The sequence below is a fragment of the Hibiscus syriacus genome, unplaced genomic scaffold (assembly GCF_006381635.1).
Source record: "Hibiscus syriacus cultivar Baekdansim isolate YM2019G1 unplaced genomic scaffold, ASM638163v2 tig00110812_pilon, whole genome shotgun sequence".
In the NCBI taxonomy this organism is placed as follows: Eukaryota; Viridiplantae; Streptophyta; class Magnoliopsida; order Malvales; family Malvaceae; genus Hibiscus; species Hibiscus syriacus.
Window position 1 is genome coordinate 346226 of NW_024062870.1, and position 11886 is coordinate 358111.

The 11886-nt window shown below is 37.7% G+C and overlaps 3 protein-coding genes and 1 pseudogene across 3 annotated transcripts; all 4 read right to left on the reverse strand.

The window, feature by feature from the left end:
- Positions 1 to 102: 102 nt before the first annotated feature.
- On the reverse strand, positions 103 to 1402 carry LOC120141568 (21.7 kDa class VI heat shock protein-like). The gene is made up of 2 exons (XM_039156397.1): positions 947 to 1402; positions 103 to 485 (listed from the first exon to the last, which is right to left on the reverse strand). Exons 1-2 carry the CDS (start codon positions 1335 to 1337, stop codon positions 202 to 204), a joined length of 675 nt encoding a protein of 224 aa, XP_039012328.1. The 5' UTR covers positions 1338 to 1402; the 3' UTR covers positions 103 to 201.
- Positions 1403 to 2644: 1242 nt separating this feature from the next.
- LOC120141570 (acrosin-like) lies at positions 2645 to 3086 on the reverse strand. Its single transcript, XM_039156399.1, has one exon. It carries the CDS (start codon positions 3019 to 3021, stop codon positions 2659 to 2661), a length of 363 nt encoding a protein of 120 aa, XP_039012330.1. The 5' UTR covers positions 3022 to 3086; the 3' UTR covers positions 2645 to 2658.
- A 29-nt stretch (positions 3087 to 3115) lies between these two features.
- On the reverse strand, positions 3116 to 7509 carry LOC120141646 (annotated as a pseudogene).
- A 931-nt stretch (positions 7510 to 8440) lies between these two features.
- Positions 8441 to 9588, reverse strand: LOC120141571 (probable histone H2A.3). The gene is made up of 2 exons (XM_039156400.1): positions 9317 to 9588; positions 8441 to 8802 (listed from the first exon to the last, which is right to left on the reverse strand). Exons 1-2 carry the CDS (start codon positions 9503 to 9505, stop codon positions 8587 to 8589), a joined length of 405 nt encoding a protein of 134 aa, XP_039012331.1. The 5' UTR covers positions 9506 to 9588; the 3' UTR covers positions 8441 to 8586.
- Between the last annotated feature and the right edge of the window lie 2298 nt (positions 9589 to 11886).

The following is an 11886-nucleotide window of genomic DNA, read 5'->3' on the forward strand; positions in this document are numbered from 1 at the left end:
AAGTAACAAAGGAAACAAGAATCCAGGTCTGAATTGCAGATAATTAATGTGGCACTGTTTCTTCTAATTGAAAAGAAAAATTGTTCATGACTACACATATTCTTGCAGGGTCTATCTCATGTTTTAATACCATATGAAAGGTTTTCATCATGTCCAGGTTATCATGTTCTTAGCATTTTTCTGCGACAATTTGTTTCACATTCATTCAGATTTTTTGCCAACTCCATCAGCAGAGGTATCAATATGCAAAGGCTTTCGAGGAATTCGGATCTCGAGAACCACATCGTTACTTAGGTATGTCTCTATTCTTCTGCAATCTGCATATTCTGGTAGTTCAAGCCTCCTTACATATCCATATTCCCACCAATTGCAGCTTCTCCAATCTTTTTTCTGAGATTCCCTTTGCAGCAGCTTTAGTTGACCAAAAATTTCAACAATTTTCCCCTTTTCGACATGGATTGGTATATTATTCGTTTTCCCAATTCCTGTTTTAATCCATCAAAACATCATTTGATCAGTCTAGACAAAGATAAATAACCACTAAACCTATGGAATCTTTATCCCTATTCTTTCAAAGAATTCCTCATGGCTAAATTCATCTTAGTTTTCTCCTTTTTCGGAACCAAAAATGTTTCAAACACAAGGTTCCTTGTTTTACAAGTCAATTTAGGGTTCATATCTATCTTAATGACCAATAAAACATCACCTGGCAGCCTAAAAAAAAAGAACCTATGGGATGCCGTAATTCCAACTCTTCCAAAGGATTTTCCATCAGTAACTCCACCTTATTTATCCCGTTTCTGGAACCAAAACTGTTCCGTAAATAAGGTTCCTTGTTTTACAAGTCACACAGCTTCAACCTTAGGGTTCATACCTACCTTTATGAACATAAAATTTATATTCAATGTTTGGAATTCTTAAAAGGGTGCCCGAAAAGAACACTTACCTGGTAGTTCTGCTTTGAGAACGTAAGCCTGGTTTGTCTGAAACCAATCAACCGAGCTCTTGCCTGAGTTCCTTAGATTTGATAACAAGCTATCTGATTCAAAGTCCCACAGAGGAAAAGCATCTGATGGATCAAAGAATTTTCCAAACAAAAGTGGACTAAACAATGATCCTTCCCCAAATACCTTATGCACTGTTGGATTTCCCTGGGAGAGTAGCCTCTTGAATTCTTCTTCGGATAATGAAATACACCATTTGTGAGGAGTTTGATCTTCTACTTGAACTTCAAGTTTAAGACAACTAGTCATTGAAAGACTACAAAACCAAAAAAACGAAGAAAAACTATGATCTTCAGAGTCTTCTTGCGAGAGAGTTTTGTGGAAATTTGGCATCTTATAGTGTGAATGGGAGTCTTTTTGATAAAGCAGTGGACAAGATTCTCAGAGACCATTTGGAAGAGTGTAAAGTAAAAGAGAAAGAAAAGGAATCGTTCTCTTATGGAAATTGATCACCGATGAGAAGAAGCATGGACTCTTCAGTTGTCCTAAAGTATCGATATTTGATATTGCACTATGATTTTCTAAATTAAAGTTGTGTGAAAAGAATATTTTTTTATCTAGTTTCGACGTAAAATATATCTCTCTTCTTACATCTGAATATATGTCGAAAGCCAAAGAATATGAAAACCGAAGCAACTTAAAAGTATTTCTTTCAAATTTAATGGATGTCAGCTGCCTAGTTCCATTTCCACCTATTGAGGCTACTGTATATGCATGCATGTGTGGTTTTTGACATCTTTTAGAACTACTTTTCCTAAAACACAAGAATTGGTATCTTCTTTTCTCCTTCATATATGCTTGAATTTGGAGCTGTGGAAATGCAGCAGCCGCTTTGCATATGGGAATATCAAGTCTGAAATTAAACTGGTCCCATTTTTCATTCATTGCCCTTATGTTGCAGTTCCTTCAATGACTATATAAAGATCATCTGATCTCCTGGTTTTGCATGTTTCATCCATCCCAGACAAAATGCAGCTATAAGTAAACATTTAATAGAATAGACAGAATTTTAATCAATAGTTGAAAATCATATATTATCTTACATTTTTAATTGAGCAATTAAATTAAAACTTTTTTTTTCATGTCAATCCCTTTCCATCTTCAGTCCTACCGAGTGGGGTTTGAAGTAATCCGAAGCGGGGCGGAGCAGTTAACGTCGCGTCAAGAAGGGAAGTAAATGGTATTATCGTTCACTCGATAAAGAATCATATACAAAATTTTTCTTCCCTCCAAGGTAAAGTGGATTCTAACAACATTACCCCTGTTAAATATTCTTTCGAGATCGATTTAAGTGCAACTGGCAGATGAATGGAAATCCAACAGGAACCATAAATCGAGTACCAGAGGAAGGTCAGCAGTTTGCGATGTTAGTTCCACAGACGTCTTACATTGAAGCAGTGATGCCATTAGCTTATCCCCTTTCGGTCGGTATTTTGTATGTATTAATAACTGCATCACCAATGGTTTGGCGGTCTCTCGTCTTGATCAACTGCCAATGCAACATTCACATGATGGAAAACATAACTTAGATCTCACTGGCAACATTATTTATGCGATATGTTGTCTCAGTACTAAGTTTCAGTATATAATGTGGCAAGGTATATATTTGCTTGAAAAAGGTAAGAACGTCATACCTTTTCCGAATGAATAAATATTAACTATTCTCATCTGAACTAGAATCAGAACTAGAATCATCCACCCTTTGCTGAGAAATTGCATTAGCAAGCTTCTGACGAGGATCAGGACGAGGTGGTAGTGCAGCAGGAGGATGAGAAGGCAGTGGTGCAGTACGAGGACCAGGAGAAGGCGGCGGTGGTGCAGGAGGACTGGTGGAAGAAGGTTGTGGTGGAGCAGGAGGACTGAGAAGGTGGTTCGGCACTAGGATCAGGGGAAGGTGGTTCGGCATGAGGATCGGGAAAAGGTGATTCGGCAGGAGTATCAGGAGAAGGCGGTGGTGCAGCATGAGGATCAGGAAAATGTGGTGCGGTAGGAGGATCAGGAGAAGGTGGTGCAGCATAAGGATCAGGTGAAGGTGGTGAAGCACGAGGATCGGGAAAAGGTGGTGTAGCACAAGGATCAGGTGAAGGTGACGCGGCACGAGGATCGGGTGAAGGTGGTGCAGCATTAGGATGAGGCGACGATGGAACGGCACAAGGATCAGGAGAAGGTGGTGCAACACGAGACTCAGAGGTAGATGATACATTGGACCCCTGCTTTTTAGGTGGTGGCTTAATAGGGCAATTTTTAACCTCTTTGCACACCTTATCCAAAATAACCAAAAAGTCCCGAACGATGGAAAACAATCGTAAGCCCTCATCCTTTTTTACATTACCATGAAAGTAATCGCCGGTGCTCTTCACTAAATCCATTACTTTCTTCTCCTCCTCAAGCAATGACATGACATCCGACTCGGCATTCTGCACAAAACTCTTTAGTGTGTCGTGGAAACCACTTTTTTCATCGCTATCCTTCATCTCAATGTTCAAGAAATTACATGCTTTCACCATGGCTTGGCCAATTCTGGCAACAGTTGCTGTCAAGTTTTCAGCATCAAGAGCAGCAGCTTTCTTGACATATTCAAGCTCACTACTCAGATTTGAAACCTTCTGGAGACCAAGGCTGCGGTAGCGCTCTTCCTCATCAGGGGAAGCATCCTCAAGAAGTTCTTCGGATTTTATGCTACTAAAACTTTTGCTCTCTCTTGCAACCCGGGCAGCTCTCAAACCTTCAGTGCGTATTATTTCTTGGACAACAAAGTGCAATAGTGTTGTCTTACCATCTACTCCTTTAACATCTGATAACTTCAAAAGTGTGTCAAGTTTGAAAGCTTGTGCACCACCACGGAATGTTCCGTCATTCATGCGATTTCCGGTTTTAAGAACAGCTTCTAAGAGCTTGAAGAAAAGGCGACTGCTTTTAAGTTCCTTGCAAGCAGACTGAAAAAAAAAGGAAAGAAACATTTTGGTTTACCATCTAAAATGTGTTTTCAATGCACGACGTAGCTTGTATTAATTATCAAACCATGCTTATCATGCAAGTCATACAGTTTAAAATATAATGACCCACCTCTAATGTTTGAAAGGATTCTCTCGTCGCAGTAAGATCGTCATGAAGAGTGCACATAAACTGCAGTGTTTCCATCTTTTTATAAGCATAAGGGATGTCGACCAAGGCTTTCAGGAACCGCTCAGCAGGGCCAAGTTGACTCATTGTACCAGTGAACAGTCTAAGTTTCAGTTCTTCCTCTTCAGTAGGTGCCATCTTCAATAAAGTTTGGAGGAGTTCGATGGGAAGCTCATTTGCTGATTTCAGAAGAACAGGTTAGAATATCGATATTGAAAGCTGAACAAACCAGTAATGCTTTTCCAAATAACAATGAAATTGCAAGATGGATTAACAGCATAAAGCCAAATCTTCAATAAAGTTTGGAGGAGTTCGATGGGAAGCTCATTTGCTGATTTCAGAAGAACAGGTTAGAATATCGATATTGAAAGCTGAACAAACCAGTAATGCTTTTCCAAATAACAATGAAATTGCAAGATGGATTAACAGCATAAAGCCAATCAAACACATGATTGATCAAGAACACAGAGTTTCTTGAAGCTCTTTCAGTTATGAACTACACCCTCACATGATATTTAAGAAAATACTTTTAGATCAGAAAAAACTCGTCCAATATGATGACTCCTTCTCCTCCTTGACACAACCGAAAAAAGGAGGAACGAAAACACTTTGGGCTGTTCTATCTCAAATGGTTAGCTTCAACTATATATCCATGTTCGGTTCAGGCACTACACATGTTTCTCAGAAGCACATTCTTTTAAAGGATAAATAAGGTGGAAGAAAGAACCTTCAACAAGTGCATCGGAAACTTCTTCTGAGGTCACATTCAATGCCTTCAAAAGGATTGATAAGTCAGAGGTTCCTTCTTAGTGGAATCCCTTTTATCGCTCTTGCTCTTCTCAACAGGTGTATACCCAAACAGTGTTTCAATCTTCTCCTCATTGAACCTGCAAAGTTAATACCAAGTATCCCATACTGATCCATTGGCATCAAGAGTAAAAGGAAACAAGAACAGAATAGTTACATACTGGAATGATCCCGCTTTAATCTGATTCCACACCTGTCCTTGCTCAGGGGTATTTGCAACTTTATCCCAAAAAAATGGCTTCAGTTTGGCTTTAGCTTCCCCTGAGCCACCTACCCCACGACCCAAGGCTGGTGGTCGAGGCACCTTTGAACCTAAGGATGGTGGAGGCGCTCTTGGAGCACCACCACCTTTTGGAGGAGGTGGAGGAGGAGCACCACCTTTTGGAGGAGGTGGTGGAGGACCTGGTTTAGCAGCTGGAGGTACAGGTGGAGGAGGAGGTCCAGGAGGTCGAGGGCCTGCACAGCGAGATGGTGGTGGAGGAGGAGCATTATCTGGTGGGGCAGGAGGTTGAGGAGCATCTTTTCCAGGAGGAGGATTCAAAGGAGGTAATCCACCTGAACCAGTCCTTCCTGGAGGCAACGGTAAATGTGAACCGGCATTTTCTGGTGGTTTCTCAGAAGATTCAACTGAGGCATTGGTGACATTTCCATCCAAGGATATTTCTAGAGCATCAGATTCAATGCCATTAGTTGAAGCATTTTTATGTAAGCTTGATTCTTGACTAGATCCAGCAGCAAGAGAAGAACCTGAAAAAGGAAAAGGAACTTTCCATAAAAGATTCGACAAAAGCTTCTAGAAGGCAACAGCATGTTGCAAAGGGAATGTCTACACCACCTGAGGCATCACTTCTTAAACTGAGAAGGGGGCTCTCATCATTTAATGTAGATCCAGGATCACTACGACAGCAGATAAATAGTACCACTAATGCAATAAGAGACGTTACTACTGCAGTGGCGACACAAGCAATAAAAATTATTGTATTGTCTTCCTCTTCCTCTTCTATTTCTTCTTCTATAGTTACAGCTTCAGATTGTTTCTTATGTATAGTTAGTTGAGAAGTTGATAATTTGACACTTAACGATAGATCTGTACTAGAATCAGGAGATTCATAAGAAAGCGAGGGGGCTGGAGGTGAAGATCGGCCTAAGTTCGAGGCAGAGTCTACTGCAAAGCTCTGAGTAGCTAAACTCCTCCTAGAAACCTCACACCAGCGAATCAATGACTTGGAATAAGGGGGATAACAAGTCTTCAAGCCACTGTCTTTTCCAGTTTCTTGGAATAGAAGTTTATTCTTTCTTATGCAGTCAGAAAGAGATCGCTTTAACTGGGGACGGAGAACGTTAATCAATTTCTGAAAGCTTTCTTTTGCTAATGAGTGACTTTTTTTATAGACACCATTGGGTCTACTTCGTGTTTCCTCTGAAAGATGCGACTTGGGATCTTCAAAAGCTTCCTTCAGATCTTGTTTGCAACTCATCCATAACAGCTCAGCCTGTTAATGACAAGCATGTTAATGCCCTAACCTATTCACAGTGCAAATTACAAGCACTAACCTTATGACTAATGATTTTCATTACCTAACAGACATTTTCACTAATTATGTATTCAATGTCACTGCCATCAGAAAATGGTAATAGCAAGCCTTAAAAACGATACGAGACATGTTCAAAGACCACTCCAGCAGTTTGAACATGTAATGCATCTTGTAGTTAAACATACCTCATAGATATTCAATAGGGAAGTTACTAAAACTACATTACAAATCTAAATAATGGTTAGTTGCTAAATTGTGATTCCATCATATTCTCAAGGTTTCATTAAACGTGCAGTCAACCATTTCAACACCAACAATAAAAGGCTTAAGCACTGTTTCAATGAAGATTGAAGTATTTTTTTCAAAATAAAGAAATTCATAAGTGATTCCTATCCATAAACAAAACATTCTTCAAAAAAGCCGAATGCATTCAATGGACATTAATGCAAACTAAACCAATCACATAGCCAAACTGTATACGTGCAATGAGTTTATAGTAGACAAGTTGATTGAAGATAAAGAGCAAACAAGTGAAGCAGTCTCCTTTACCAGATTATCATCAATCTCCCCGGTTGCTGGATCTAATAATTGGTTAAAACATTCTTCTTCTTCATCCTTGGTGAAATCTAAGCTGACAGCAAATGATACAAAAAGCAGCACTATAAAAAACCCCAAACATTTTGTTCTCGGGACGCCCATTTGTCCTTGTATCATCAGCATCATCACAATCACTTCCTTTTCATTGCATCGATAAACAGAACCCCCACCACCAACACAACCCAGAACCCTACAAATTTCTATCAGCTAAAAGCTCAATTCCTTATAATGTTTAGCACCAACAATTCAATTGTCCCTCAAACGGAAACCTTAAAAACCTGCTATAAAAATAAGCATATTTTCCTCCAAAACTTGATGAAATAATGAAACTTGGAATCAGAACTCCAAAAACCAAGCGAAACCCAGAATTCATCTTCCCTCGGAGAACCAAAAGGAAATGGGATCAGGATCATATTTTGGTTAAAAAAAAAACAGGAAAGAGCTCAAAATCTTTTCTTATTAATTTTGCCGACCATTTGAATTGGTTATTCAAAGATCATAAAATTTGAAGAAAAAAGAGCAAAGATAGGATCCTCATTATATGACCAGATCCCATCAATGGGAACTCATTGAAGGGGAAAACCCATATATACATCTGCTGTAATAATGCATGAAAAAGAAAGTTGATCAGGATAATCTTGCCGTTATTTTGATCAAGGGTTCCTAGAAGCAACGGATAAAATACAAAGTTACCTGCTATTAATTTTATTTTTAGTACGTTCTTGGTTTGTTGGGGATTTTTTTTTATCTTTTATTTTCGTGGGTACGAAACGAACAATGAGTGTCGAAAAGGGGCAAAAATGCATTTTGAATAAATTTTAGGATTTAAAAGTGGAGAAATGAAGGATTCGTTATGACAGGTTATTGTTCTTTGAAAATTACTACTTGTTGATTTCAAAGGATTCTTCTTCTTTTTAACTAATATATTATCTCCCAACATATTCTGACCAAATACGATATATTAGAGATTTTTAAAAGATCTTATACTGATTATCCAGTTTTATAATTGTATATCAACAAAAAAAATTCAATGGATCATCCAAATATCATATTTTTCATTAATTCCCAACTTTTTTGGAAAGCATAACGCAACAAATAAGATTTTAATTTTGTTAAACACTTCCTAAAACTATCATAACATTACACTAAATACAATGTTGTTGTTCATCAATATCTCATAATAAGCATCTGCACATATTACCAAAGATCTATCATCCATCAACATGATGGAAGACAAATTGAAATATTGCATTCATGTTTGGATCATCAAATATAATGATTTATTAGTAGATTATATTCACATAAAACTAGAAAAAAAGAACCTAAACTACCCACTAAACTATGATACTGCGAACAAACTACAATTCCACAAAAGACATTAAAACACCCTTCTTTCTTTCTTCTTCAACTAAAGAGGGCAACCAAAGCTAGAATTCGGACCTGTTCAATCTCAGAACCACATCTACACGTAGCAAAAGGAGAACTTGCCACTTTCAGAACCTAAACTAATCAATCTGGATCTAATCATCATCACCGGCAGCTGCCTTGGAGGAGGCTCCGGTTTTCTTGGGGAGGAGGAGGTTGTGGATGTTGGGCATCACACCTCCATTGGCAATCGTTACATCTCCGAGTAGTTTGCTCAGCTCTTCGTCGTTCCGAACGGCGAGCTGGATATGACGAGGCACAATTCGGGTTTTCTTGTTGTCTCTGGCTGCGTTTCCGGCAAGCTCAAGAACCTGAAACAATCATACAATGATCACTAAGTAAGATTACGGAAACAGGAAAACGCCAGCAATTCAATGAAAAAAAATAATGAAGTCTTATGTGCATACAAGCATTGATTTCTTCTAATTTTTTGGGATTAAAAAGTATCAGATTTTCACAAAAATCTTATTTCGAGACAGAGTAGCAAGTCTTTGTATGGGAATAAACCCTAATTTATTATTAGCTACAGGAAATGGAGAGAGTTAAATTTAGAGAAATAAAGCGCAGATCCTAAATGAAACGCCAATTTTATAAACGTTTTATGAATAACCCTAATTTAGAACATGGATCCATAATTCTTTTGAAAATGACAACTCCCCAAAAAAAATGCTGAGTAGTTATCACAACAACAAAAATTGAATAGAGAATAAAATTTCTCAGAAAAGGTAACCCAGTTTAGGTTAAAAACCAGATAAACAATTTTATAAAACATACCGATTAATCCCTAAGAATTTAAATCCAAATTAGGAAAGAAAATGATTGTACCTCAGCCGCAAGATATTCGAGAACAGCGGCGAGATAAACCGGAGCTCCAGCTCCAACACGTTCAGCATATTTCCCAGCCTTAAGGAACCGAGCGATACGACCCACCGGAAACTGAAGCCCGGCCTTGCTACTCCTCGATGTCGCCTTCTTCGATGCCCCGGATCCGAGAGTTTTGCCCCGACCAGCCATTTGAAACCCGTAACGAAAACTAAGAATTCCCCAAGATATAAACGTAAGAAACTGCAAAAGTTGAACGCTTGGGAAGGAGAATGGGAGATCTAAGTGACAGTATATGGTTGTTTAGGTTTATATATAGAGGATAGCATAAAGGTACTAGCCAATGGAAAGAGAGGGCACGGATCGAGAAGGATTAACCGTTGGATGGTGAGGAAATGAATAGCTCCAATTTGAACCGAACACCGCTTTGGCATTTTTGCTTTTGCGGATTTTAGTTAGTTAAAATTTGAGGGAAAATCAGTTTTTCTTCTTTCCCTTTTGGTTTGGGATTTTTCTTCTTCTTTTGGAATGAAGCAAAAACTAAAATGTCGTGCAACTTTTTATTAGTTCTTTCGGTTAATTATAATATACGTCCCCAAATTATGAGTTCAAATTTAAATTGGTTCTTATACTTACAAAATATTTAATTGAATCCTTAAATTATTATCATATCAACCATTAAAAAATACTTAAATCATTAACAATATGTGTTGTTAAGGGACTAGTCTCTGGTACACAATTATCGAAATCCTAACTTCATAGTCGATCAAAATTTTATTTTTGGTGACAGATTATTAAAACTTTTGATATTTCTTAACTTGTCTCATTTTAAAAGTTCATGTTAACACTTATATAATATCCCTCATCGAATGCCTTTTTTTTCTTCTATGAAACACGGTTGACACATTTATACACGAGGGCATCTACTATGTTACCAGTTCAACATGTTCCCTGAGACCCTGTAAGGGGTTTCACATATGTTTATCTACCATATCTTCTCTTGAAAGCCCAAAATCGACTGCCTGCATGAAATGACAATCCCATTTTCTTACAAATATTTATACACTGATGCCAGTATTTCTGGAACAAAGGATTACTCATAAATCAAGAACCCACGTTCCATTCCAATAAGGCTAACATCAAGAGGTTTATTAACAAGAGAAAATAACATCAGTGACCGAAAATGCCTTATAATATACGATTTTGACCAACTTTTTTTTGATTTGCCAAAATGACCAACAAAATCGCAATGCGATCTCTAAATCGCAACGCGATCTCCAGTATCGCAAATCAGTTTCCAGATTCGCAACGCAATAATACAAAATCGCAACGCGATAATACAAAATCGTAATGCGATTTTCAAAGCGTCATTAGTATCACAACGCGTATTTTATTTTCAAATTCCAAACACGAATATTAATATATCATGTAATCGTAACTCATAACCTAAAACTCTATATCACAACTCAATCCCATCTCCATCTCTCACTCTCTACGGCGACATCCGTCCCCATCTCCGACGAAATCCGTCTATCTCCATCTCTCAGATCCACCCTCACAATCATTCACGGTCAGAAATGAAAAATCAACCAAATCAACCACCGAGAGTTAATTTTTTTAATTATTTTTATTTTGAAATTTTTGCATTATTATTAGGTTTTTCATATTGAAATTGATGATAAGTTTACTGGTAATTTCAATAATAGATCAACCATTTCACTTAGATTGCTTATTAAATTCATTCGATTGATGCCAATACTGCTAAAATGTTTAGTCTTTAACCCTGTGAAGTTAGTATTTGTCTTTGTTTTGTTTTTTGGTTGAAGTAATGCAATTCATTCAAGTTTCAATTTTAGACAATGACTATTTGAAACCGAGAATCGCAACGCGAAATGAAAATTGCAACGACAAAATCGCAACGCGATTTTAGTTTGTTGCGATTTTCTCGTTGCGATTTTCATTTCGCGTTGCGATAGTCAAATTCGCGTTGCGATAGTCATTTTCGTGTTGCGATTTTCATTTTCGTGTTGCTATTTTAAGTTTCAGAAACTATTCTTCTTCTGCAAATTGAAACTTGAATGAATTGCATTACCTCAACCAAAAAACAAAGACAAATACGAAATTCACAATGTTGCAAATTTAAGTTTGAAGAATAAACTACTACTACTCTTTATGTTTATTATTGTTTTTGGTATATCTTCACAGTGTAGTTTTTGGTATATCTAACTTGGTATGTTTATTGTTTTTATAGAACTTGTTTTCGGCTCAATTGACCTTAAGGAATAAAATAAGCCTAGTCACTACAATTGTGCCGAAGCTTTCACCTGTACAAAGAAAATTGTTTGAGGATACTTGCTTCGGGCCATGGTTGAAAGTACAACATCCGGGTGGAGATGCTATGTTGACCCATTTGTGGCTTCAGACCATGACTAGCAATCTACCCGAGAGTATAAAACGTGGTAATGAAGAGATATGATTTTATTTTCCACCGGCGTATACGTGTTTTGGGCGGGAGGAGTTTTGCTTAATCACTGGTCTACGCTTCGGACACGATGATGTAGGTCGATACACTA

Excerpts from the sequence above, each read along its gene's own strand:
- LOC120141568 (XM_039156397.1), bottom strand. The coding sequence starts at position 1,337 with ATGCCAAATTTCCACAAAACTCTCTCGCAAGAAGACTCTGAAGATCAT. Across the intron at positions 486-946 it reads TCTCAAAGCAGAACTACCAG|GAATTGGGAAAACGAATAAT; the intron begins GTAAGTGTTCTT and ends GGATTAAAACAG.
- LOC120141570 (XM_039156399.1), bottom strand. The coding sequence starts at position 3,021 with ATGCTGCACCACCTTCTCCTGATCCTCCTACCGCACCACATTTTCCTG.
- LOC120141571 (XM_039156400.1), bottom strand. The coding sequence starts at position 9,505 with ATGGCTGGTCGGGGCAAAACTCTCGGATCCGGGGCATCGAAGAAGGCG. Across the intron at positions 8,803-9,316 it reads TCGAATATCTTGCGGCTGAG|GTTCTTGAGCTTGCCGGAAA; the intron begins GTACAATCATTT and ends TGATTGTTTCAG.